Source organism: Corvus kubaryi, unplaced genomic scaffold (assembly GCF_017639235.1).
Source record: "Corvus kubaryi isolate FWS band 111438036 unplaced genomic scaffold, C.kubaryi_AGA036_p1.0 138, whole genome shotgun sequence".
Lineage (NCBI taxonomy): Eukaryota > Metazoa > Chordata > Aves > Passeriformes > Corvidae > Corvus > Corvus kubaryi.
Window position 1 is genome coordinate 15182110 of NW_024580672.1, and position 26666 is coordinate 15208775.

The 26666-nt window shown below is 42.6% G+C and overlaps 1 protein-coding gene across 10 annotated transcripts in view; it reads left to right on the forward strand.

Annotated features, from left to right (window-relative positions):
* The window catches only part of TCF7L2 (transcription factor 7 like 2), a 111818-nt gene that overhangs the window by 74480 nt on the left and 10672 nt on the right, over positions 1–26666 (forward strand). For 2 of the 10 annotated variants that reach the window (XM_042019335.1, XM_042019334.1), the window contains exons 1-7: positions 80–466; positions 10055–10187; positions 12292–12394; positions 15053–15139; positions 20930–21070; positions 21819–21978; positions 22711–22818. In XM_042019335.1, coding sequence (XP_041875269.1) covers positions 344–466; positions 10055–10187; positions 12292–12394; positions 15053–15139; positions 20930–21070; positions 21819–21978; positions 22711–22818 — 855 coding nt within the window. In that variant the 5' untranslated portion in view covers positions 80–343. Of the gene's footprint in view, positions 1–74; positions 467–10054; positions 10188–12291; positions 12395–15052; positions 15140–20929; positions 21071–21818; positions 21979–22710; positions 22819–26666 lie in introns of those variants that run through there. The other 8 variants (XM_042019337.1, XM_042019336.1, XM_042019329.1 and 5 more) reach the window with 7 other exon arrangements.

The window sequence follows — 26666 nt, forward strand, 5'->3', positions numbered from 1 at the left end:
CTTTCCCCCACTCTCTGGAAGGGTGATGGTAAAGTGCTATATTGGAAAAGACAGGAGGCTTCTCTAAATTTTGATAACTGCAGCCGACAATTTAGAAATAAGACACTTCTCACAGCCAACATGACAGTGGATTTTGAGCATTCAGAAAACACCAGGCCAAAAAACTGGAGACATCTTGATCTTTCAAGACAGCTTTTCCAGTACTTTAAGTGAAGGGGGGGAGCGGGGAAAGAAAAAGAGAGAGAAAAGCTGCGAGGAAAATAATACAAAGCCAGCACAATTGGCATCTAGACAGTAAAGAAAAAAAGTTTTTGAGGTTAACAGAAGGAAAGACAAAGCTGTTATGTACCCGAGGGATGCAATGTTAGTGGGAATGGAAGATTTGAGTGGTAAAGGAGGAGCGCTTGCCTCTGGGTTCTCTCTCTTCCAGCAGTTCGGCTGCTGGCATCTCAATTTGAATTGCTGGGTGAGTAGCACTTTCTGCGTGCGCGCTTTCCGTCTTGACCATTGAACTTCTGATGTGACTTCTCTCCCTCTCCTCCTCTCTTCCTCTCCTTCCCTTTCTTCCTGTGTGGAATCAAAAAAAAAAAAAGGGGGGGGGGGGAAGCATGAGAAATCAAGCAAGCATCTCCAGCTGTGACCCTTGTTAGCAACTCTGTTTTTATTTATTTATTTTATGGTAATCGTCTTTTTTAGTAGGGGAAGCGCGACTTTTCGATGCCACTTAATTTGACAGCAGTGGCGAGGAGCGAGCGGCAGAGCCGCTCTGTCACGACACAATGGTGCAGCGGGACAGTTGTTGCACTCCTCCTCTGTGCCCTTCCCTCCACCCGGGTTTGGGATTTGCTTGGGGGGGAGGGAGGGGGGAAAGGAATTTTTTCCTCGTGCATCCAGGGTGGGATCAGGGTCTGTTGGCGGGGCGGTGTTTCAGAGCCCGGTGTGCAGCAGGTTTCGGGGGCTGATTCCTGGCTGCTGAACAATGGTTACCAGCGAGGGAGAAGTGTGTGCGCGTGTAGAGCTGTGTTACATCCGCAGTCAGGCAGTCACACAGTGACCATGACATCACTAGCTTTTCTTCTCTTTTTTTCCTTTGGGGCGGAGGGGGCCACTTCAAAGCTTTCTTCAGTTCAGTACGATATTTCCTAAACTCTGAAACCATGAAGGTAAAAATGTTTGGGTTTGGGGTTTTTTTCTTAAAGGAAGAAAAGTTGGTTTTTAGCAGGGCACATTCGATACAGTTAAGGGGGTTTGGAGGTGGAATGGTTTAACTCTTGCCATACACAAAACGAGATCTTTTGTTTTAATTATTAAAAATAGTACATAGTACTATTTATTGGGTGCTTCTGATCCTGTGTTTGGTTGACAGTTAAATTTTCTGAATTCTTCAGAAAGCTCAGCTGTAATGTGAAAGGTGAAAATTTTAGGGACACTACATAACAATTATTTTACCCAGTGATAAAGGAATATGAAAAATAAGAGAGAATGCTGATAAATATGAGATAACTCGTTTTAATACAGTGGTTCTGTTTGCTGTCAGAGGTCCATGAGACTTTCTTTCTCCTATTATTATATACTACAGAAAGTAAAGCTACCCCTCAGCCAGTTTTGTGTATTACCTGTACTTGTACACAGAAAATTGAATTGAAGAATTCTACAGCGCATCACATTTTCACTGGTGGTTTTGTGGAAGTCTTGAGTTTTCTGCTGTTTCCTTTTCTAACTCTGCCAGACTTGCTTACAGAGTCACTTGATCCAGGAGGAGGATTTTCTATCACTTCAGTACTTTGTGGTATCTTTGCCCTGAGTAGCTTAGTTGATTTATTTGCCTTTTCTTATATAAAACAAGGGATGAAATTCTGTAAAATTTGTCTAAAATTAATTAATCTAAAAGGACAGGTGTTTCTTCTTTCACTGCGTGTTGTTATGTGTGCAGGTTTTGCAGGACTGATGGTGAGATCTCACGAATGTTTTACCTTTAGAGGAATTTTTTTACTGGGACTTGGGGCAAAAGGCCTGACAGCACTGTGTAAATGTGCCTGTTACTTTCCTTCTGAAATACCTGCAAGGTGTTTCAGTTCTGATGTGCATTTAACATAGCATTTTTGGGGAGACTTTTTTGAATTTATTCAGGAAATAATTGATCTGGACTTACTTAATAATTTCATCACTTAATGGCTTTGTGTGGGATGTAATGTTTTGAGCACATTAAAAAATGAAAACAGTTTTTAAAACCTTGTTATTTGTTAGGTGATTTAATATACATTTGCTAGGTATATTGCATATCGGTGTTGAGCACAGTGCACTATAATTTGTGAATGCTCCCTTTTAAAAAGCTGTGCTGAAAACTTGTCGTCATATCTTAAGGCATGTATGTGCATGATAGTTTTAAAATAATGGTGTTGTTACTGAAATTGCCAAGTACAAGAGGGTATAGGCATACATGCTGATTTTCTTTCATTTCTTGCAGTTTTTCAACAGTTTCACATTCAAAGTCTTGCTATAGACAGAAATCACAGATACCCTAATAAAAATCAGGAGCTATTTCTCCTACAGTATATGTCCATCTAGTGTTGAAATAAGTGGTTTATAAGCAAGAATTAAAGCTGTTTATAATGAGGCATATCAGAGATTGTTGGGCCGTGAGTCAAATTGCATGACTAGGTATTCACACAAAAGCATGTAATAAGGTCTATTGAGGCAATTATAAGCAGTATTTTGCTTATATTTGCTTTTCTCTCTGCTTCTCATCTTCTCTTAATTTTTGTGTTATTGCTCTGTGCCTCTCCCCTTCCTACTCTATTTGTGTTCAGGACCATTTCCCAAAGACCTGCTTTGGTTTCACCCATCTTTTTGCTGAGTGGTTGTGCATCCAGCACACCTTGTATTGGTATGGCTTAACAAAAAGGTATTTTTCAGTTTTACTGTAATATGTGCCAAGTGTTTCTGCTTTTTTGCCTTGTTAGAATGAATGAAGGCTTGCCTGCTCTGCAGAGGTAGTATCTGTCTAGTAATTAAAATTAACTGAAGTATGCAAAGAAAGCACTGAGTATTTGTCACATTGGGGAACAAACTGCCTCTCCTTTTGTAATGGAAGAAATAAATCTGGGTACTTTATTACCTGAAACTTGAAGGGACTGAGCACTACCCTGTCCTCTTGGTAAGGGAAAATCCACCTGTTGATCAAATCATCTCTAATTTTGATACTCAGTGTAAGGCTTGCCTGGATACATGCAGGCCACAGTTCTGGGCTATAGATGATGTAATTGGTGTCTGAATTCATATGCCAAGGTCAGGCAGAGCAGGTGAGCAGAGTGCTTTCTCTTTATCAGTGAAGCCTTAAGAGAATAAGTAAGGTAGAATCTAACTGTCATAAATGTAATTCCAGTGTTGCTGAAGGATCTCAAAATACACAGTTGTGTAGCAGGTGCTTGTTTGGGTCTGACCTGACATTAGAGTAACACCACATTGTCCAAGACTGCAGCACTTAATTTGTGTTTAAAACCCCAAGTTTCTTTCTTTTACTTAAAAAAAACCCCGAAGAAACCCACTCCAAATATCAAAGCATTAAACTTACAGCCCTCCACAGCTTTGAAAGCAGACTGTGAGCACACTTAATAATGTTTTACTACTAGTGTGTTTTATCCTGCTGCATCGGAACTAACAGGCGGTAATTAGATAGCTAAACCCCAGTCCTTCCCCTTGTACACTAGAGGATTTGGCGTATGCTAATTGTCACCAGATCATTTCACATAATTGCCTTTTGGCGAAATTAAGTGGAAATTTCCTGAACATCTTAAATCCTCATTTCCCCACCCCCTCCCCTCAGTACCTTTGCTCCCTGACAGGAAGGATGTGGAAAAATGTCAAGCACAGTGGCTTAGCTCTCCAATGTTCAGGGGACACTTCATCAGACTTAAAGGGGGAAAAAAACCAAAACGATTCTTCTCATGAATGAATTGCTGGACACTTAGAGCCAGGAAGCTGATTTTGTTGTTTTGTCTGAGAGACTGCTAATAGACCACGGGGTTTTGTTGGAAAGCCAGCAGTTCTTGCAGGAGCAGGTAGGCACTCGCTGGCTTTGGGAAGTGGTCAAGGAGGGAAGGGGAAGAAACAGAAGGTCGCAAAAGTGTGTGTATGTCCCCATTTTTAGGATTTTTTTTAAATTACTAATGGTAGGGCAGTGGGGGTTGTTGCGGGGTTTTTTGGGTTTCTTTTTTTTAAGGCTCTGCCTTGGGAGGGTATTGTCCCAGCACATGGTTGTCAGTGCTCCTGTCGTCGTTTGTGTGAAAGAAGAAAATGAGCCTTTTTTTAGCAGGACGAGTTGCGATTATCAGTGGAGGCCTTGTCTCCTGCTACAATGGGCAGTTAGCTTAGGGCAGGACCTTAGGCAGGAATCAGCTACATTAAACTGAGAAAGGGCTCAGGCCACTGCATCAGCCATGAAGGAGCAAGGGGAAGTAGTTTTCAGGAATGCTTAGTCAGGTGTGAAAGCGTCCTTAAAAAAAATAAACTGCGACTCCACTAGCTAAGCAGGGCTGGGTAAAACTAAATCTTCCCTTTTTTTTTGGAAATGCTTTATCAGTAGTGTTGAATTTTTATGCTTGGGAAGGGGATGAGTACCAAATTACATATACCTGGTGGGTTTGGTTGGCTTTAGCTTCTCAGTTAACCTAAATGGTTTGCAGTTCCCTGTAGTTCGGGGTGCCACCCAGAGTGGCTACTGATGTGGGTGATCCCCAGGGCTGCAGTGGTGCTTACTGATGCTCTGCTTATTGATGCTTGGCTTTGGGTGGTGGCGACTCTGCTGGAAGTGGAAAAATATTTCAATATTTGCCGCAATATTTTGGGGTTTGCTTTTACTTGCAGATAATTTCCTGATTTGTGTGGGGTGTCAGGGTGGTGAGGGGATGAGTGTGGTGTAAGGATGTCATTCCTAGGCCGAATCAGGGAGAGATCAACCTTTAGAAAAAAAGAAACTCCTTTTATAGCATCTTTGGAGCTGCAGAGTAGTTCAGGAGCATCCTTTAGCATTTCACTGGCCACAGTCAGCATAACTGCAGTAACATCATCTGGAAAATAGAGAGAAACAATTTATAAACCTATTTTTTAATGTGAACTGGTATTGCGTGGTACTCCTTGCTAAGCCCAGGGAGTAACTCCAGGAGGGCCTGCTAATTCAAGACCACTGTCGACCTGCATCCACCCTGGAGGAGGGGAAAAGGCTGACAAACCCTCTTCTGTGCTGCTTTTGTTTTATTGTATTGGGCTCATAAAAGCACTTTCAGGGCCCATCTTTCTTCAGCAGAAAAGGAGAGCAGTGGGGAAGAGGAGGATGTGGCAAAAAGACAGGCGGAGCTCTAGCTCCATTTGTTTTCAGTGTCTCTTGGTTAATAGGTTTTCAGGAGGATGGCGAGCTCTCGTTCCTCTGGTAGTGGAGGAAGGGGCCAGGGCTCTGGGGTCTGGGTGCAAGTAGCTGCTCAGACCCTCCCATGCCGTGCTCCCAGCCGCGGGTGGTTGAGGGGTGCCTGGTGGGCTGCAGCACCTCCCTGCCTCACAGGGCTTTAAGGACATTTCAATGGCCACCCAGGTCAGGGAAGGGGATGCAGCTCCAGGGCCTGTGCTGGCAGCTACTGGAGTTTCAGGCTGGGTTGGTGCAGGAGCATCCCCCTGCCCTGCCCTCGGGATGCACTGGAAAGGAGTTGGAGGCCGAAGGCTTTGGCTGCTGTGATGCTGCCATGGCATGATGGCTTGTTTTCAGCCTGGGTGGCTTTTTGTGCAGACCTGCCTTTACTAACCCCACATTTTCCTAGTGAGGGCATCCTCTGGTGTCTCTGGCATGTTTTTCTCTGACTTTGAGTTGATACCATGTTTTTGTTAGCAAAGCCAAACAAGCTATGATTTTGCAAACAGAAATTGCAGTAGTAAACTCTTCCTGTTTAGAGGTTGGTTTCTCTTTGTGTGCTGAACAATACAATGTTTCATCTTGTGCAAGTCTTATGTTGCTTTCAGAGACTTAGGAACTATTGATTTATACAGCATGTATTAACTTCTTCAGTAAATGGGGAGTATTCATCAGTGGGGTGTATTAAATTGGGCTGTATATGCATAGTAGCATCTTTCATCCTGTTAATGAAATGTCCTTACCATGTAACAAAGACTAATACACAGCAATTCATACACACAATCCCCTGCAGTTTAAATCTGAAGTTCAGATAGGGTTTTTTGTTCCCTAAAGGCACCTATCAGAACTTAGCCTAAATGGATCTCAGTATTCCTCTCAAACATTTATCAGTCCAAAATTTGTTGTGGTTTTGGTGTGGGAATGTTTTTTGTTCTAGAGCTCCATTATTGTTTATACTGATCTGTGTTTAAGCACTCCCAGAAGCATTTCAAATTCATATAGAGAAATTAAGTAGTAGAGCCCCTATGGGGACACTTTCCTGTGGTTTGCTTCAGGCAGCAGTTATCAAGAAAAGCAAACTTCTCTTGTTTTTTTGCAATTCTTTACCGTGCCCTCTAACCCAGCATATGAGACCTCAGATTTCAGTGGAGAGGGGTGATTCATCAGCAGAGGACGTGGTACTTTGTAGATGCTGGGATTTCTTTTTAGAAATCTCCACTTGTTCTTATCCTGTTACCACATGTCCTGATGCTAATCTGTGTGTACCAGTGCAGCTTCCCTTCCGTGCCTGACAGAGCCATAAATGGAGCTCTTGAACTTGCCAGAGCAACCCCTGCATCTCCCAATGGCTTTTAGCTTAAAACTGCACTTGATAAAGTACTCACAAATGTATATTGGAGAATATTGCCTTTTGCAGGGAGATGTCTAAAGTCATCTAATAGGTGTCTCCTATTGATGGCTTCTGTGGTTTACCTTTCATTGCCAGTGGATGGGTTTAGGACCACACTTATTACTCAGGCAGAGCTCCCATTGACTTCATAGGAAGATGCATCTGCAGGATTAATCCTGCTCTTTCCCAGATAGTCCTTTATTTTTCTCTTTTCCAAGGAAGCTTAGTTAACTTCAGGAATGGTACTTTTTAAGAGCAGCTTGTTTAGCATATTATGCATGATTAGCTTGGCTTGCAAACTGTGTGTGCTGTTCTGAGGGGAGTTATGGTCCCTTTCCCCAGTGTGTGCTAAACAGTGCAAAACAGAATGGAAACCTGTCCCTGGGTGGTGGTACAGATGCCAACTGATTCTCTGGGAAGTGGATTACACTCTTCTGTCTCAAACAGCATATTTTTGAGCATGCATATGACAGTTTCTCCCTTTCCCCTGGTACATTCTCCCCCCACCTCTGCCCCAGCATCATCATAATGGCAAAAAAGTATCCTTCCCTTGCACCTTTATATGAGTGGTCTGTTTGAGTGCATGGTAGTCGCCCAAATAAAAATTACTTACTGGAGGAAAAATTTGCAGACTTGAGGTTCAAGCTTTTAGTTGTTGATTTTTATTTGTTTTTCCTTTTGCTTTTTATTTCTCTCTGAAACATGTTAAGTAAAATGCATCATAATTTAGCAGTTGTTCTGTTTTGTGGAGATATTGCAGGTGGTATTGGTATATCAAAGCAATGAGTGGTGATTTCCCAGAGTTTACATGTAACCCCCTATGGTACATCTGGCTTTGGTGATGGAGCCATGTCAGTCCAGCTTTCCTTTCACGTGTTGTTTCGTGTTTGTCGGCTTAAGTCTGACCTTCTAATGTTATTCTATCACTTACTTATTTTTTTAACTAGCCAGCTCCAGTTTCTATGAAAATAAGCTCTCTGTGGAAGACAGCCCTTAATGTCTGTCAGGGCCTGGGTGAGGTTTGCATTGATGTGAAGATAGAGTTGGGAGAACACAAAGCTACAGCATGTATTAATTTCTTCAATAAATGGGGCCACACTGTGGGTCACCTACCAGCAGGAGTTCACACAGTTCTTGGCCAGAAAAAATAGCTCTTATTGGAAATGATCATTTTTGTGAACCCCATCAACTGGTCATTTGGCTTATAATGTCATGTGTTGTTAAGTAGATGCCTGCTACTTTGTATGGTGTGAAATATGATTTGTTAGGTGAAGCCCTTGCCAAAGCTTTCAGTTACTTTTGGATTGCTTTGGTTGGTTCACTTGAAAGAGAACAGTTTTGGGTTAGAGCATCTCCTTTGGCTTTTTGAACTTGGAGAGCCAAATCCTCATATCTCCTCTGATGTGAAACCATTATGGATCTGTGTGGGCAAAAGTTGTCCTTGGCTGTTGAGCTGGCAGAAGATCTGACCCACAACCCAGCCAACAGAATGTGCTGTAAATCGCAGCCCTGGCTGTTGTGACCACACTCTGTCCTGCATGGTGGCCACTTGACATGGGAATCCCCTGTACCAAGTGCTTGGTGGTAGAGAGGAGTCATCCCATGTAAAGGTGGCAAAAAGAGATGAACATGGTGAAGAACACAGGAGAAGTCGTGGGAAGCACAAGCACAGCTCTTGGCTTGCTTCTTTTGGATGCACACTTTTTTCTGCAGGTTATCAAAGCAGTGAGCCCAAATAGCCGTGTATGGCAGGGGCTGGGGCTGGGGGAGCCAAAGGGGCTTCACGAGGCCAAAGCATGACGGAGGGACTTCTTGTTTATGCAGGGAAGACAGATGTTTCTTTTCTTCCTTGCTCCCAGTTTGTCTTCTCTCTTCCTTCCCCACAAGCTCATTCCCAAAGAATAACTGAATTATTTTTGAAATGCTTTTAAGGGAAGCTCAGAGCATTGGAAGCAAGATCAGATAATAGCAATAGCATGTCTAAGGTGGCACAGTGAGGGTGTGTGCGTGTGTTTGGGGGTGCTGGGGAGTGAGCAGTGGGCTTGGAGCCATCCTGGAGCAGGAGGGTGAGCAGGAGAGTGCTGGCAGACCCTGAACAGCAGCGGCGCTATCACGGCCACCGTGGTATCACTACTTTATTTTAATGTGATTCCTTTTACTTGATGTTAATGCAAGTTGTTCCTTACTTAAAGTAATAAAAGGAAATGAAGACACATTCTAAAATGAAACCTGACTCTAATCCATTCATCATCTAATACCAGCCTCTTTATCTTTGCTGGTACCTAATCTGGTTAAATGTCCCTGTTGTAGGATTTTAGTGAAAATCCTCTATGGGGAATAGGGTTTTTTGCAATTGGATTACTCGCAGTAAATGGTCCAGCGGTTCGCTTGTTTCAGCTTAATTTTTTCTTTGTGATCTTGTAAGGGTAAGTTACAGTTCAGCCTGCCTTTTCTTTCATTCATTCACTCCTTTTTTAAATTTTTTTTATTGTTGTTGAGAAAAAGATTTTTTTTTTTCCCCCAGAGCTAGGAATGTGATGGGGAAAACCTCATGATATCTGCATGATTATTCCCCCTACAAGAGTGTTAATTTCAATGGCTTTATCTGGGGGGTTTTGCCATTATTTATATAGCTGAATATTTTAGTAGCCTAATTAATCAGTATCCAGTTTCCATTTATTAGTGCTCTCTGATGAATTGATAATTAATCAGCTCTTTTAAAATATATATATATAAAATATGCAGGTGATCGCTTGTCAGCTTAATGCTTGCTGATGAAGGGAATACTCCAGCACTACAAAGGCTTTTTATCTGGAGTATTTGCAATGAGCAGTAAAATGCAGAATTGAGAGTGAGGACAGGAAGGGGAGAGGAGAGGACCTACAGGTCAGTGAGCATTTGGGTCTCCTGCTAATTAAATGGGGGACTCTCTCAGCCCCTCACTGAGGAGTCTGCCTGCATCTTGGAGGTGAAGCACAAGATTATAAAATAAAAAGGAAAATTTTTAAAGAATTGCTGTTGCTCCATACAGGAGCATGACAGGTCAAAAAGATTAAAGGACCTCAACAGCAGGGAAAGTGTGTGAGGAGGTTTTAAGCAAGAGGGTGGGAGAACTGCAAGGGTGACACCACGAAGGGATCTGGAAAAGTCTGAGGATCGCATTGAAATCCTGGCTACTCAGATTTTTGTATGTTGTACCTCGTGCTGCTGTGGGGGGGATGCCCAGCACTGCCCTAACGCCGTCAACCTTTTTCTCTTGACAGTCTAACAAAGTGCCAGTTGTGCAGCACCCACACCATGTACACCCTCTTACGCCGCTTATCACATACAGCAATGAGCACTTCACACCAGGAAACCCTCCTCCACACTTACCAGCTGACGTAGATCCCAAAACAGGTAGGTGGGAAGTATTTTGGGGTTTCTTTTGAGAGGGAGTGGGTGGATCTTTCCTTTCTGCACATTAGGGGAGAGGAGTGCGGGAGAGCAGATTTCCCATGCTGGAGCACCAAAGGGGGCATGTAAAATGTCAAACCCAGGCAAAATACTTCCTTTTTAAGCCAATTAAGCTTCAGAAGGAAACCTACTGGGTAAATTTTCATAGAGCTTCTGCAGTGACACCAGAGTTGCCTGTGTGGGGTCGCTTGCAGGTGTGTTTCTTTGCAAGCATGATACCCCACCTGGTAGTTCGATCTACCAGTGCTTGGTTTGCATGCACGACCCAGAGAATTAAACATGTACATTCTGTGATCTGCACTTACAAAATTGCAGCTGGAATTTTAAAGGTGGTGGGTCATGACCGGTTTCAAAATGAATCTCTTTTAATTCCCCAAATCCCATTGTTTCTGTGTCAGGAGTTCAGCAATTTTTCTTCTATAATGTTGAATTTTCATCCACTGTAACTACTTAGCTCCAGCTTTACACTTGCAACTCTTTTCCCCAATGTAAGTCTACCCAACTCTAAGTTCAGCCTGAAGGGCACTCTGCTTGAATATAGAGCACCATGTAAAACCCTGACTAGATTTATTGGTGTTACAGAGTAGAATTTACATGTTATTCTAACTTTTTAAGAGTCCCTTTTTAACCTGAGGTCCCAAAGAAGTCAAACAGTGTCAATCTTCTTTCTCCAGGCTGCATTGAGTTCCTAGTGGCAGTGGTTTTGGTTTTGTTAATCCAAACTCCATTTAGTTAATTGGGGAGTTCATCAGAAACAGAATTCATGTCAAAGGAATCACTCTGTGTCAGCCCTAACTTAGGCAGATAATTTATCTGAACTCCAGCCCTTGAATGAGGCTGTGCATTAGCTGGTTTTCACTCGCTGTGCTTCGACTGGGGCCCCCTTTTAATTGTGCTTAATGCCGACTTCACAGTGGCTTGAAAGGAATCCATCTCACCATCCTTGGGTATTGCAAGTGAATGGCACAGTCAACCTCTCATTTAAATAATGGTAGTACAGGGAATAGCTTTTAAATGGTTATCGTAAAACATATGATTAACGTCTGTAGACTGTTTACTTTTCTTCTGTGAACGTTCTTTCAAGTGTGCAAATAGCTCACTGGATAGTTAAAGCCCAGTTAATCTGTTTGGGTTTTGTAATGGAGAAAAAGCAATGTCTGCACGAAAATGTCACACAAGGAGATTTAATTTAGAGATTAAAAGCTTCCCAAGTGACTTAAAAAAATAGTTTTTAGCCCTGAATACAGTACCCCTTCTTTTTAATGCTCTCTGTTTTAATTTTGCTTCTGCTGTGTAATTGTGCCCTGGCTTGTTAATTGAAAGACCCAGCCTTGTAACCCTTACTCCTTTGAGTAATTCCTATTTGCTCTTAAGGTAAGGAGCGTTAATATTTAAGGCTTGTGTCTGGAGCTGGTTTCTGCTTTCCAAGTAGGAACTGCACCGGGCCCAGAGAGGATGGGTGGGCTCTCTGTCCTCCCCTGCACACCTTCAACATCTGCCCCTGGTTTCACCAAGTATATCCAGGGGCTCTCACCTCCAGTCATGGTTTCAGGAAAGGTTTCCTAGGTTTGCTCAAAAGCAAACATCATCTGCAATTTTAATGACTTTTAAACTTGTTCTGGAGATTACTTTGGAATAGTACCATGTTATTGAGTACCCAGTCAACACAATGGGGTAGGGCCTGTGGTCCTTTGGCTGACTTTGAGACTAAAATTACCATGAAGTTGTTACAGGGTCCATCTTTCTGTTGAGCAGTTAAGAGAGTGTCTAGTACAGCATCACACCAAAATAGTTTCTGAGACTTCTGAATTCTAAATAACAGAAATAATTATCTCTGACTGGAGAGGTGACTGAGGGAGTGAATAACATCATTGTTTCTTGTTTAAAAAATAAGGATATGAAAAAGCCTTTGAAAACCCTAAGTGAAGGCACAAAAACTGTAATAAAAGTAAATTGACAGAAATTCAGAAACATATGTGTTTTTTCTTTATATTTTATTTATTTCCACGTCTCAATACTGATGCTGCTTTATGTTCCTCTTCTATAGGAATTCCAAGGCCTCCACATCCTCCAGATATATCTCCTTATTATCCATTATCACCAGGCACTGTAGGACAAATCCCCCATCCGCTAGGATGGTTAGTACCACAGTAAGGAGTTCCATTTTTTTAATTTCTTTTTTTCTTTTTTCTGATGTGTAAAATTTATGTAAAATATGTGTGTGTGTGTGTGTGTACCTGTGTGTGTGTGTTGGGATGAGTTTGCCAACTGCCAGTTCACTGAGTGTTATGGATTTGCCCACCTCATGAAGGTTAATTAAAACTTATGCCAGGTCATGTGGTCTTAAACAAACACGAGCAGTTAGACACAGCTTTGCATGTCATCCCAACCAGCTGACAGCTCGTGAAGCATGAATTTTTAAACCCTTCTGCAGAAACGTCCTTTCCTTGTTATTGCCCTTACACTGCACCACATGGGTTTTTCTCAGATTTGGTTTTCTGGGGGCTCAGGGTGGTTCTCACAGACCCTTTTTCTTTTTTTCAGGGCCATCCTCACTACAAATTTGCAATTTTAAATTTCATTTGCCTTCTCTGTTGAAAACCCTTTTGTTTTTCTTGTGAAACAGTAGAGCTTTACATCAGCCAGTGAGCAGCATTCCTGGCTGAGATGTGGCTGGGCAGTTGGCAATTGGCATCTGAGGAATGGAATTTTAAACAAGAAAGAGGAATTAGTTTACTTTAAAACTGGTTAAGAAAAAAGCAATGGAAAGTTAGTTTGGGGTTTTGTTTTCTTTTCAACTCCTCAGATCCCACTTGCAGAGCCTTGCTGGGTATGAGGCTCCCTGCAGTAACTGAGTCCTTATTTTCTTTTTTTTTCTTACACTGCCATCTCTCAATAGGTTTATAATACACTTAAGCACTGCCCAAGCCTTTTGTGTAGTGCATTTGATTTAAATTTTTATAAAATTCATTAGTATTGCTGGATACAACAGTTCCCTGCATTGTAAATCAAGGCTGTTACCCCATTTTTCTCATGTAACAGGCCTCCTCAATTTTGGGGATGATCATATTTCTTACAGAAATCAATTGCCCAAAGGTCAAAATGGTTTGCTCCTGCTTGAGGTTGTTTGGCCAGCTGTGCTAAAATACCTCTCCACAAGTTTGTCCTCCATGAGGAACTGGAGCTGATACCCCGTAGGAGAGCCGGGCAGAGTAGGAGGTCCCCACATACCCCCAAGGCCTCGGGCAGGAAGAGGTGGTGGCATCAGAGGGTTTGGAGGCCTTTCTCAAGCACAAAAGTGATGATGGAGGAGAGCTGGAGCTTCTGGCCATTTTGCAGGCTGCCCTTCCTTGTGAGTGGTCATGCAGCTTGTTTGGGTAGAGGTTCTTCCACCCCGAGGGTGAAGCATGTCCATCAGCTCTCTGCTGACGGTTGCTTCTTCAGGAGAGCACATCACAAGCAGAAGAAAAACCCAAAGGATTGCTCCCTGAAATTTGAAATTCCTCCTCTTTTGTGGTGATTTACCCTTTCCGAAGGACACCCTGAACAATTGTAGAATGCATGTCAGCTCCTTAACTCAAGCTTGGACAGCAACAGCCTCAACATTTAAAACAAATACACTTAGCTAGTGCCAAAAGTCAGTAAGGTGAAAGACATGAGAGCGCAGGGAAGAAACTCCTCACTGTCTCTGATCTGTGCCTCATTGCTCATCTGTATTGTGCAGACACAGGTTTGTCCTCCTTGGACATCATGCCATGGGTGCCAAAGCACGTGAATGATGCCATGTGTGGCCAGTTTCACCAGACAGGTGCTAGTGGACACCTCTGTCTCTGGAAGAGTCTGTCATCCCAGCTGCTTTAGAACAAGTCAATGCCATGGTGTGCTTGCTCTTACAGCTCTTACAGCTTCTCCCAGTCGTTTCTGTTGTGGGTGGCACCATCACATGGGCTTCTACTCTAGGAGAGTAACATGGCCAACTTCACAGAAGTAACCCAAGGTTTTCATTTCCCCTCTCCTTGCCACATGTGCTTCACCATCAACTTCCCAACCCATCCATCCTCCACTGACCTGCATGTTTCTGGCATAGTACCCACCCCAAAAGTATCCTGCCCACTCAGATGATGTATTTGAAGGACAGATGAAATGAGCTAGCCAGCACAGACAAACCTCCATCAGAAAAAGTTATGTGTCTTTCATGAGGATGCTGTTTTGCATGTTGCTGTATTTTTTAATTATTGTAATGAGGTGTGATTGTCTATTGGTTACCCACAATACTTCTTGGGGACTCTCCCCCGGTAACTCTTGTCAACACTTGTTAATCTGACAAAAGGCTACAAATTAAGCTCTGTTAATTTAATGTTTTCTCACCGAGATCTAAATACCGAAAGAGGCCCAAAGCGCAACTGAAGTCCTTTGATTCACTGTACTTTATTTTGGTATAAATTTACATTCATTATTGTTTTCCTTTGGATGTGTAGCCCTCAATTAGTGTGATGGCTCCATTAAAGCAAGCGAGACTTCGCCTTTAATTATTACAACAAAACACCTAGTTTCAGCTTGGGGAGAGGGTCTCTATTGACATAAGCAGAGGTTATAAAATTTAATTAGCCATTCCTATCAGATTTATGGCATTCAAATTGTTCTGTGTTTCTTTCCTTTGATCCTTGCTGTACAATCCCCAAGATTTTTGTTCTGATCAAATGAGAATAAAGCTTACTGTGCAGAGAGAAGTTTTTTGTTGTTCTTTTTTTTTTTTTTAAACCCTTTTTTCCGTTCTCTTATTCTCTCTTTCCCTTCTTTTTTGCCAGGCAAGGTCAGCCAGTATACCCAATCACGACAGGGGGTTTCCGCCACCCTTACCCAACAGCTCTGACCGTCAATGCTTCCATGTCAAGGTGAGTTCAGATACTGAGGTCCTAAATCAAGAGCAAATGTAGCTCCTCCTCCCACTCTCTGGAGGAGAGCATTTCATCTAGGCAGCAGATTTCTGAAAGCACTTCAGTTAAACAGCCATCCTTAGCTTTTTGGTGGGGTGGAGCAGAGGGCGAGGGCTATCTTCCCATGTGAGGAGAAGGTGCTGTCCTAATGCTGTCGCTGGGCCTCAAGAATTTGTTTTAGAGGGAGAGGTGGAGGAGAGAGAAGCCATCTTTAAAACCCAAACTAAATGAAAGAGCTGGGAGAATATAATGTTGAAAAAGCAAGGAGGAGAAATTGTGATACCCTTTGCTTTCTCGGTGGCCTTCAGCCAGAGCAGCGCTGTGTGCGTGGGAGGAAGTCTCAGGAGGGAGGAGGACTGCTCTTCAGCAGAGTTGGGAGGAAGGTTATTGTGCTGTGTTTTCCCCTCCCAAAGCTCCAAACACCGATAGTCAACATAAAAGGGCCTGCCTGACCCTCAAAAGCTTTAGAAGTATATATTTCTCCCCCTCCCTACCTCCAATTAATTCCATCTAATTTTCCAGGGGCTGCTAGTTTTATTTACAAACTGGTTGGCAGCACTATGTTTAAGTAATCACTAATTGCTCCTAATGATAGTTTTATTTTCTGTTCATCTGATTTTCAGCCTGGTTAATTAAATCGGTGGAAGTTTAGGCTTTCCTGATGGGCTGAAACAGCTAATCCATTTTGATGATGGCACATAATTAAATTAGCATGCATTACATAGCAAGGTTCCACGTCTCTGCCCTGCTCTGTCCCTTCCTCTCCATCTCTGCACTTTAATATGTGAATGTTGCTGCATAGATGATCTAAGGAGGAAAAGACTGGTGAGGACTGGGAGGAAGCACACCTCATTGAGAAATGGAAATCTGTACCTAGGGCTCATGAGTGAATGGGTGGAAAAATAGTGTGGTGTGTGCTTTAGATAAGTAAACCAAAAGCTAAAACTTAAAATTAAAATGCTGGTCCAGCAAATCGAGACACAACTGGAAAATCAACTTTAAAAAAAAAAATTTGTAGTCCCAGCACAGAAAAAAAATACTGGGCTGGGGAGAGAGCTGCAAATTTAAACAATGGTTCCCTCCTCCCATTTAATCTTTTTTAATATCTATAAAAGATGTGTAGGCATGGTGTGAGGCAAAGTAGAGCTTGATTTAGTTTAATTATTATTAGAGAGGCTAGTCATTTGAGGGAGGGGAGAGATGAGATGGGGGGGGCTATATTCCCAAGATAGACTTTATGAAAGGTATCTAGTTAAAAAGAGTACACAGCAAATTAAATACATTATTGTGGTAATGGGACGACAGAAGTAGAGGTCTATTATACTTATGGCAGTTATAGGAAATGTAGGCTCCTTGCCCTGTTCTAGCACATCCTTTGATATTCATTCCATTCAGCAGCAGGGCCAGGACTTCTCAGAATTAAGTGATGGGTCATTATACTTTAAACACCATGGAGAAGCCTAGATTGGCAATTAAACAGCACTTGCTGACACTCGCTTGTGCCACCCTGTGACCCGCTTTAGATTGAGTTGTTGGAGCTCGGGGCCCTCAGCCTGCTAAATTGGTAGCAGGCACTTCTCCTGACGAGGGCTGGCTCTGAAATCTGCCGGCTTCAAAGGGAGCAAGATCATGTATAAACCATAATGTGGGTGCACCGTGGCTCAAAAAATAAGGCAGGAATAGATGAAATGTTACAAGTGCAAGGGGAAAATGAGAGAATAATGACAAATCTAATGCAACTCAAAGCAGAATTGTTGCACAGAAAAATGCATCCCACTGCTTGTGCATAAAATCAAGGCAGGCAGATGACATCCAGTTAACAGAAACATGTCAACAGTGAAGTAAAGTGAGAGTGAGTAAGAGAGAAGCCCCTGAGACAGCCAGGAACAAAAAATTAGTTGTCCTTAACAAGTTAAGACTCATCATTATATTCTGGCTTGGAGCCATAAAAGGAGACAGTGGTGTATAATGAGCTGCTTAGAATTTTTAGGGTGTTTATTGCAATTCATGGAATACTTGTCTAGAGAATAAAAATCTGGCGAATGTCTTAGGCGAAGGTGAGGGGTGTGCATATACACAGGGAGCCTTTCTTTTTGTCTCTGACAGAAGCCCGTACGTGTGCACATGCTCTGGCACGTGTGCAGGGGGATGAATAGATTTAAGATGTTTACCCTTTGTTTCAGCCCAGGAATTCCCCTGGTTTCCCGTAGATGGGAACACTGTCTGGGCAAGCTGTGCTCTCATACATGGTTTCATGTGTGTTTTCCTGTGTCAGCCTGGGCTCAGCGGTGGGACAGCCCTTGTCCCAGTGTCCGGTGTGGTCGGGAGATGCCCAGCAGTGCCCACGCTGGCCTCCAGACGTGCTGCTCATGGCTGGGCCTGGGCAGCAGCCCTGCAGGGCCCTGCTACAAGCCCAGGCTGCAAACCTTGCCTTTGCTGTGCTGGCTCTGCCCCAACAGTGAAGCCAGGGCAGACCTCAAACCTCACCCCTCCATCCACAGTTTTCCAGAGCCTTCTTTTAAAAGTGGTTCCCATCTTTGCCTGCGTTATGGTACAGATCTTTGGAGCCTATAGTGCTTCCCAACCTTTAGTTCCCTAAGCTTAGTAATTACCGTTCATTGGTTAGAGTGTGCTTATGAATAGTTTATAAAAGGTAATTGGGTGACTAATAGTGATTTTTCATAAATGGTTTAGACTGTTAAGGTAGTGTCTTCAAGTTGTTTTAACCATTTACAACTCTTTGTTGTTGCTTGTAGCGTCGCCACACTCACAGTGTATGCTTGCAGCATGCTTATAACATCTCTTGATCCTTCATTACCCCTCTGTAATATGCCTTTAAGGTAAAATGAGACAGGGCTGAGTGATGGGCAAACAGTGGACTCACTATGAAAAAACAACTGCTGTGGGAGGAAATCAGGAAATAATTTAGCAGAATTACACCAGATAAACACTGCACAGCAGTTAAGTGGTGGCAGTGGAAAATACCTTCTGTAATTGAAATTTCAGGGGAAATTCACTTTTGCTGAATGTAATTACTGAAGTTGGAATGTAGCCAGAAAGTTAAAAATTAACACTCTTCCCCTGCTCATATTGCCATAGGAGTGGCTGTCTACATGGAAATGAGCAGGAACTCAGACTTTGGGCTGAACCCTCACCCAGCCCACGGAAGTCCATGGGATTGTGAGAGCAACTTTGGGTTCTGGAGCATGTTTTTATAGCCCTAAACATAGGAAAGGGTGTGTAAGTGGAATAGGCAGCCTTGTGAATTGCAGAAATTCAGTATGAAAAGTGAATGGTCACTGGTAATGAACACAGCACTTCCTCATGGAAACTGCAACCCTGAAAATAACCACTGAGCTGCAGCTGCCTGTTGATGAAGGCTGCTGTCCCTGGAGTTTAGAGCCCAGTGAGTAAAATATCCCAGCTGAGGTCAGTGGAGACTTTGCCGCCCTTCACTCAACATGAGCGTGTTGTGCTCTGCACTCAGGTTTTCTCCTTGCTGGTACATGCCCACTGCACTTCATGCTGAGCCTTCATGTCAGACCAGCACAGCTCTTCCTGCCTGCTCTTGGAAGGAAGACTTTTCATCTCCATCTTTATCCTTCATTGTCCCCTTGTCTCTGGCCTAGCCAGTCCCAGCAGCATAGTCCTCTCTGGAACGCTGGGTCTTGCCTAGGACAGTCACTTGATAGGATGTGTCTCAACCTTTTATCACTGTGCTTAGACTGCTTTCAGCGAGGTCAGTTTTTTGCCATCAGTTTTATTTTTGCCCATGTTTTTAAGTTATTTAAAAAAAACCCCAAGTCATACTGTCAGTTTTTGTTTGCATTGTACTGTGTCTGAAGGTCCCAGGCGCTATGTGAAGAGATTTTAGATGCATCCAATCAAAATATATACACATGGAAATAAAAAGAGAACAGAAAAAAATAATACAAAGGCCCAGTTTGTGTCTTGCTGATGGTGAGCAGTTCTGTGGCAGAACTGGGACAAGGATGTCAGTCTTCTTTGCAGCCTCGGCATTGTCTTCTGTTCTGACCTACCATGAACCAAAGTATATCCTCAAATGTGTGCTTCTCTCCCAGCTACTTTTGTCAGAGAGTGGGAAGGCACTTGGACAACCCACTTGGAGATTTGTGTCCGTGAGTCTTTAGCAGAAGTAGGAATGACCATTTTGCTGCCCATTCTCCTCTTCCCTTGCCATCCCACCTTCCTGCCTCCCTTCTCTCCATGCCTTTGTTCATGAAGAACTGCGATTCTCTACAACTTGAACAATTACACATTCTCCCTGTCAGTCTTTGCTCTTCCCACTGCCTTCAAAGACAAAATACTTCTGTCCAATCACCCCAAGTACTACCAGCTGATAGACAAAGATCCTCAGAGCTTGTAGTGGACAGTGCTCTTGTTCTTGAAAGTACTTCTGTGTCATCTTGTGAATGTAAGGAATGTCTAGGCAGTCATAGGGGGTGGGATTGTTAAGCTCAGTATTGGAATTTATAAGAGAGGGGAGAAAACGATAACTCCACCATATTTCTGATGCTTATACATGGTGATATCCATAGTATATCACCCCATTTTAAATCCTGTTGGATAGAAAAAAAAATCATTGCATATTCATGATAGAAGAAATGATTTTTTATCCCATTGTGTGTTCCATAATCTTGGGTTATTTTACTTGGATCAGATGGTTCAAAATCTGGGATGAGAGTGAGGATTTGCAGTGAGAAAAGCCCTTGCCAGATCGCTTTAATTTTGGCATTTTGAGGAAAGTTACTTCTGAAGTATAATTTTAGGCTAGAAACCATTCCCTGGAAACCTGTTGACTTCAGTGCGAGTTTTCTAACAGGAAGGCACTCAGTCATGCCATGCTTTCCTTATTCACTGCAAAACCTTTCTGAGGCTGTTGGGAAACAATGATATAAGTCAATCCTGCTTTTGAAAAGTTTGTTCATTTCTGTTAAAATGTAAAAAGTCTGAATGATTGTGCCATGTTTGTGCTGTGATCCCGACCAAGCAATTAGATTCATGTACAAGGATTGCGTATCCCACTGAATCCACTTGCAGGACCGGGATCTGTCCATGTATATGACCATAAACCATAAAGCTGACAACATTTTTTGCTCTTTAGAAAGGCTAGATAGTTACAGCCTTTCTAGGTTACTTTAATGGATCAAAAATTCCACAGTCTTCCACCTTCTGTTAAAGCAATGTGGCTCAGAGATTTATTAGACACAAATAAATATTTTCTTCTGCTCTATCAACAAAATGTAGCTAATGAGGCGTCTATAAGTATTATCAAAAATGCATCTAGAATGTGTTGGCATTAATATTTTATTTTGCTGTCAATATAGAATAAAAGATGTCATCCTAAATTCACAACATGATTCAGAACTATAAAAATTGATTCCTTGGTTGCCACACATAATTTCTTAGCTAAGAACTGGACTGATGGATTTTGTTTCAGGTAGCTGAAATTCCACCTTCATGCAAGTTCAGCCAGTTGAATTTGCCTTTTGTTAAAGATGTTAAAAATCGTGATGTCTCGTGTCAGTAATGATAATGAAGGGGAAGATTGGCTTTAATGACATTAGAAGAGTCATTATGTTTAATTTATTGCTAATTAATGCTGCCAGCTTTCATATGCTTTGTCTAGCTGTCATATGCTTGTTATATGCCAGTTTTGTTTTTTTTTTTTAATGTGTGTACACATCCCTCCCCATTCATTCATTTTTATTCTGACGATTTACACAGCTTTCTCTCCTCTAGGTTTCCTCCACACATGGTCCCGCCACACCATAGTTTACATACAACTGGAATTCCTCATCCGGCCATAGTCACACCAACAGTCAAACAGGAATCTTCCCAGAGCGACGTTGGCTCACTCCACAGCTCGTAAGTTGTTGTTTCCCCTGTCTTCTCTTTAGAATACTCAAAGCATCACCTGTGCATGTGTGGCTTGTAAAAAGGCTTGGGTTTGTGATGTTTTTGCTGTGACATTTTTTTTCTTTCTTTTATTGTTGTAATTGATTTGAGTGTGGTTTAGCTGCCAAAGTGTGTCAGAATGATGGTAGCAGTCTTTGAGTCATTCTGTGACATAGGCAAGTAGCTGTTAATTTCACCTGTTTTAACGAGGAAGTGGGATTTTCTTGGTCAAGATTAAAGTTTCTTGACCAGTTTCTCTATTACTCAGTGCCCAGTTTGAAGCCTTGAGATAACAGATGCACCACAGGAGACAAAAAACTAGAGCATGAATGGCTTCTTCAAAGCTGCAGAGAGCTGGCGTCAAGTTTAGGTTTGAACTGATGAGACCTCATTGATGATGGGGTGTAATTATTTCCTCTACTGTTATGCTTAACCTCTCCCTGTAAGCCCATTTTTCTGGATGCCCATGTCCTTCCAAGGTTCTTGTAGGGGCTCAGAGGGTACTTGATGATGTTGCATAAACATGAGGTGAATTTTCTTGTAATGCTCTTAAGACTGTTCCCATACAGCAGCCAGGGTGAAGGCTCTAGAGAACCTTCTGGTACTCTTCCTAGAGATTTCTGAGGATTAATGTAAGAGAGATTGAGGGGATTAATTTAATAAACTCACAAGGGGTTCTCACTGTGAGTTCTCTGTCTGTTGTATCTTTACTCTTCAGAAAACATCAGGACTCCAAAAAAGAAGAAGAGAAAAAGAAGCCACACATAAAGAAACCTCTTAATGCATTTATGTTGTATATGAAGGAAATGAGAGCAAAAGTTGTAGCAGAATGCACATTGAAAGAGAGCGCAGCCATCAACCAAATCCTCGGTCGAAGGGTAGGTAACAGGGAACAAGCACAATCAGGGCCTGAAACTTGGTAGGATTCACACCTTCTGAATCCCTGTGTTTTTCTGCTATTGTGGAAATGGATAGGGAAATTACTAAACCAAAGGCCTTGGTTTGGTTTTTAGTTTTCACAGGCACTTCTTGCCAGTGGGGTCATTCATGTGGGGAGAGGAGGAGTTAATTAATAGCAGTGTCATTTCAGTGTTATTTCCATGACCAGTTGATGAAAAAATCTTAGATTTTTATTTTGGCATAAGATAGGCAGAAAAGTAAATGGGAAATGAAAAACGTTTGAGTACAGTACCAGTATCAGCACCTGTGAGAGCTAGAAGAGAGGGGAGGGAGTGCCAGTGGGGGAGACCACCACCAAAGCTGTAACTGGGTTCTGGCTCAGGACAAGTGGTTCAGCTTCTGGACCATCTCTCCTGCTGCCTGTTTGTGTTTAGATTTCTTAATTCTCCTCTCTCAACAGGAGACAAAGGGGTTGACTGCATGTAGATGATTAGTTGTGGTTCAGTTGATTTCACTGCAGTTATAATCTGGAGTTGTAAATAAAATACGAATGTCCGCATGTCAGATCATCTGTTTTGATCTCTTTTTTATGAAAATCTATTCTAACTGTATTTATATCTATAAGTAATACACTTTGCTGTTAGCATGCTTTAAAAAAACCCAACCACTAGTGCTTTTTATTTTGTCTTTTTGTCTTTTCTTCACCCCAGTGGCACGCGTTATCCAGAGAAGAACAAGCGAAATACTATGAACTAGCAAGAAAGGAGCGACAGCTTCACATGCAGCTGTACCCGGGCTGGTCCGCACGGGATAACTATGTAGGTTCCTATGTAGGTGGAAACTTTTTTAGCAGTAGAGCTGGTAGAAATGTCTGTGTGACCTGCTCAACTACGACCACACATTGCACACAAGCACTACGTGGAAAACCCTAGGACCCCAATCTGGTAACAAGAACGGGTGCTTGCCTCGGCGATACCAAAACTACTGGGGTAATTCCCAGCCCTCCACTTGGAAGAGGTTTCCTGGCTGGGACTAGTAAGGTGTTAGAATTGGGGAGATAACAGTAGAGCTCTGTGAGAAAAGTCTTCCCTTCACTTTTACCAGCATCTGGAAATGCTGTTTGGCTTGCTGGTCATTTTGAATTTCATTTTTTAAAACAAAATTAAAAATCCCCCTAGTATCGCTCCTCTCCTTTCCACCAAAAGGAGGCAAATAATAAGTGTCTTGTGCTTATCTGAGTGAGAGTATAGTGGAAAGTGGAAGAATGACTTATCCTAGCTTCAGAGAAGGACTAGCAAAACCAAAAACATTATGTTTGAAAGTCTTACTCTTAAGTGGGGTTAAATGAATTATTCCATGCTCTACAGTTGTATATTTTGTTTATGTTTCTTTTTCATGCCCATATTACCTTTTGTTCCCCCTTACCCTCCTCATTTTTTAAAAAGCATATTGGAATTTGTAATCAATTCATGGATTGTTTTTAAGATTGATTCCTCCCTCCACTTTCCAGAAAGCCTGTTTTTGAGCTAGACATGGTAGAATTTTCTGTCTGTTAAAAAGCATAAGGGCAGCTTTATAACCCCTAGTACTGTATAGCTCCTTCCATGAAGGGTAAGCGGTGCAGATGGTAATAAGTGTTTGCAAGCCTAAGCCCATAAATTCTTGACAGATTTGTGGATTGGTGAGAGCTCTAAACCCTTTTTAATAGGATTATAGCAGCATCTTGATTTTTTTTTAAAGTTAAATAAAAATCACCTATAACTTTCAAGGTCTCTAACTCTGTAATAAACCATGCTCCCTGCCTTCTAGTCAGACTTCCCAGCAGGTTTGGGGACCAACAGCTCTAAGATTGATGTCAGTTTTGTGTAGAGTTACACATTATGGCTTTGTTGAACTCTGTCTCTTCAATCCCCATCATCATCACTGCCTGTTTTACCACAAATATCCTATTTTGTCATATATGACAATATTTCCCTCTGCACTTTTACATGTGTGGGTGTGAAGAAGCCAGTTCAGAGCCTGCAGTGAAGCCAGAGCAGCAGCAGCAGCTCTCTACACTCTTCTGCCGTGTCAGTGGTGGAGAATACACATGCTCACTTATTTGGCAATATGTACTTAAGGACATTTTTTCAAATCCTTCTGTTTTCTTGATCATCTTTTCTTTCCACTGGGCTCAGCTCTCCCTCCGTGGTCATTGCAGGTATAGCTGTGCATGCTCGACTGTCCTTCCAGTTCAGAATATTCTTGATTCTGTGCTCCTCAGAGGAGACCTTTTTAAGCCTGATGAGGCACAGCTCCTGCTTAGCACATTTTCCTTCTCTTTTCAGCACAGTCTGGCCTGAGGCTGTCAGACCATAGGCTCGAGGTAGTTCCTCGGCACTGTGCAGTATCATCGTCTTGGGTGTTCAAAAGGGAGTGCAGGCTTGACTGAGGTTTCGGGAATGCTCATTCTGTGCAGTGACTGTGCCACCGACAGATGGGCATGTACAAAGCCTCAGTGTTTAGGACCTTTTACTTTTGTCCTCACTGTGTGAACACTGAGAAACCCTTTCTTCTCAAGCTAAAAAGGACAGGATGAGAAAGCCGGTGCTTTCCCAGCGGCTTGATGCTGTACCCCCAAGTGACCTTCAGGGGGAACCTTCCTGCCTGAGGAGAGCATGGTACCTTTGCATCATCTGCAGGATTTATTTATGTCTCCTCTCCTGGTCCATTCACAGCTCTCCTGAGTGCCCCTCCTCCCGCAGCCGTTTGTAGGGTCTTGAGCCTTTCACACATCTAGCAGGGGAGTGACTTTGGGCTGCTTGAAGTGGTTAAATTGTTAAGCACCCTCACATCAGGCTCAAGGATAAGGCCAGCTATAGCCCAGGTCTTCAGAGACAGGAGCAGTGCATTCAGGAAATGCAGCTTTCAGCCTCGTGGCTTGTTGGTGTCACAAGGCACATTGGCTCTTCCTGAGATCTAATATAAGATGTTTAGCAGTGCTGAGTGCTGGACTCAGAAGTGTGTAAGGGTCCAGTCACCTCACCCACTGGTTGTCTAGAAAATTAGTACCAAAGAACTCTGCAGTCCCATCAAAACCCATGTTGGTTTGGCTCTGGAGAGGGAGCTGCCAAAATGGGTAGCAGGTGTTTACATCCATATTTACTTGCAGCATAAAAATTTGTATAATATGATGACAGAAAATGTTACAAACTGCTCATGTCTTGGAAGGACAATCCAAGGCAGAGACAAAGTGGTGTCTCCTGCAGAGCACTTGAAAAACTGCTGCCACAGTTCTTTCCTTAAGTCTATATATTAATTTACCTACATAGTCAAATATCCTTTTGTAGCACAGAAATGGAACAAGGAAACCAGTTGATTCGTCTCTCTATTTCCTTTGAAAAGGGTATAAAGAAGTTGATGGGACCTCTGTCCATTCTTTGTTAGGAACAGTTTAAAAAACTTGTGTTGAAAAAGAATGAGAAATTCCTGGTCCCTGGCTGACGTTCCTGTAAATCTGCTGTTTTTAACAGATTGCTCCCTAAAGGCATTACAGTACTTTAATACCTGGTTTGAAGAGCTTGTGAAAGGCAGGTGTCTCCTGACTTTTGTTCTGGCTGACCCTCGAGTGAAGAAGTTATAAGGTCTCAAACTGAAATAGTCCTTGAATTCCCAAATGTACTGCAAAAATTAAGCAAATTTGCCACAGATGCAGCCTGTTAATTATGGAAGTGGCCTCCTTGAGATTAAATAACAGTCAGGCTTATGATCTTGAGGCAGTTGTCTGGTTTTGGTTACATTGTTGAAAGCTGGAAAAAATTCACTGATTTTCGCAGAGTTACTGTCAATTTAGATCAATATAGATGGAGCAGTCTGAGCCTCTTGCATCTTTATGTGATACGTGGATTTCAAGATACCGTGGTTTTCTCTCTTCTGTTCTCAAGGAGCTTTAGGAGCAATGCTTGTCTGCCTGTCATGTTAGACTGATGGCTGCTCTAGCAATTGACAATTTCCATATCCCAAAAAATTACCTCAGAGGTGTCTGAAATGATTTGTCATCAGCATCCAGGCTACAGGATTATGTGCATGTTGTTTAACATTCCTTTGAGATGGACAGTGCACACAGCTTTTTACTTCTCCAGAGGGATCTCATAATCCTGGAACAGCCTGGACAACAGGATGGCAGTTTACAACCCTGAGCAAGTAAGGGGGGATGAGTACAGAAGCCCCATACCACAAGGCCAGCTTTGTGGAGGAAAAACAGGACAATGATGAATCAATATCCTACATTCGTTTTGGGGGAATTTTTTACTAGTACCTTCCAGGAAACCCATCATAGGGAGCATCCCGAAGGTGGATGTGCCATGCTGAAGCCCATATTAACCATGTATCTGGGATCCATTACTGAGAAAGATGCCCACTCTGTGGGAGAACCTCTTGGCTTTCCCAGATATGTCTAGCCCTTCAAAAGTGCTGTGAGATTCCTTCTTCCAAGATATGTTTGTTGCCCTTTGAGGGACTGCTGCTCTGTCTTCTCACCAGCTGCTCTTACTACCATGTCTTCAAAAGCCAGGATCTCTTGTGCTGTTCATGGCTGGCATTGCTGGCTCAAAAGTTGTTGCTTTTAGCATCTGGGGAACTGTGAAAATGAAATTACTCTGTTGCGTACACTGGGCTTGTTGTACTG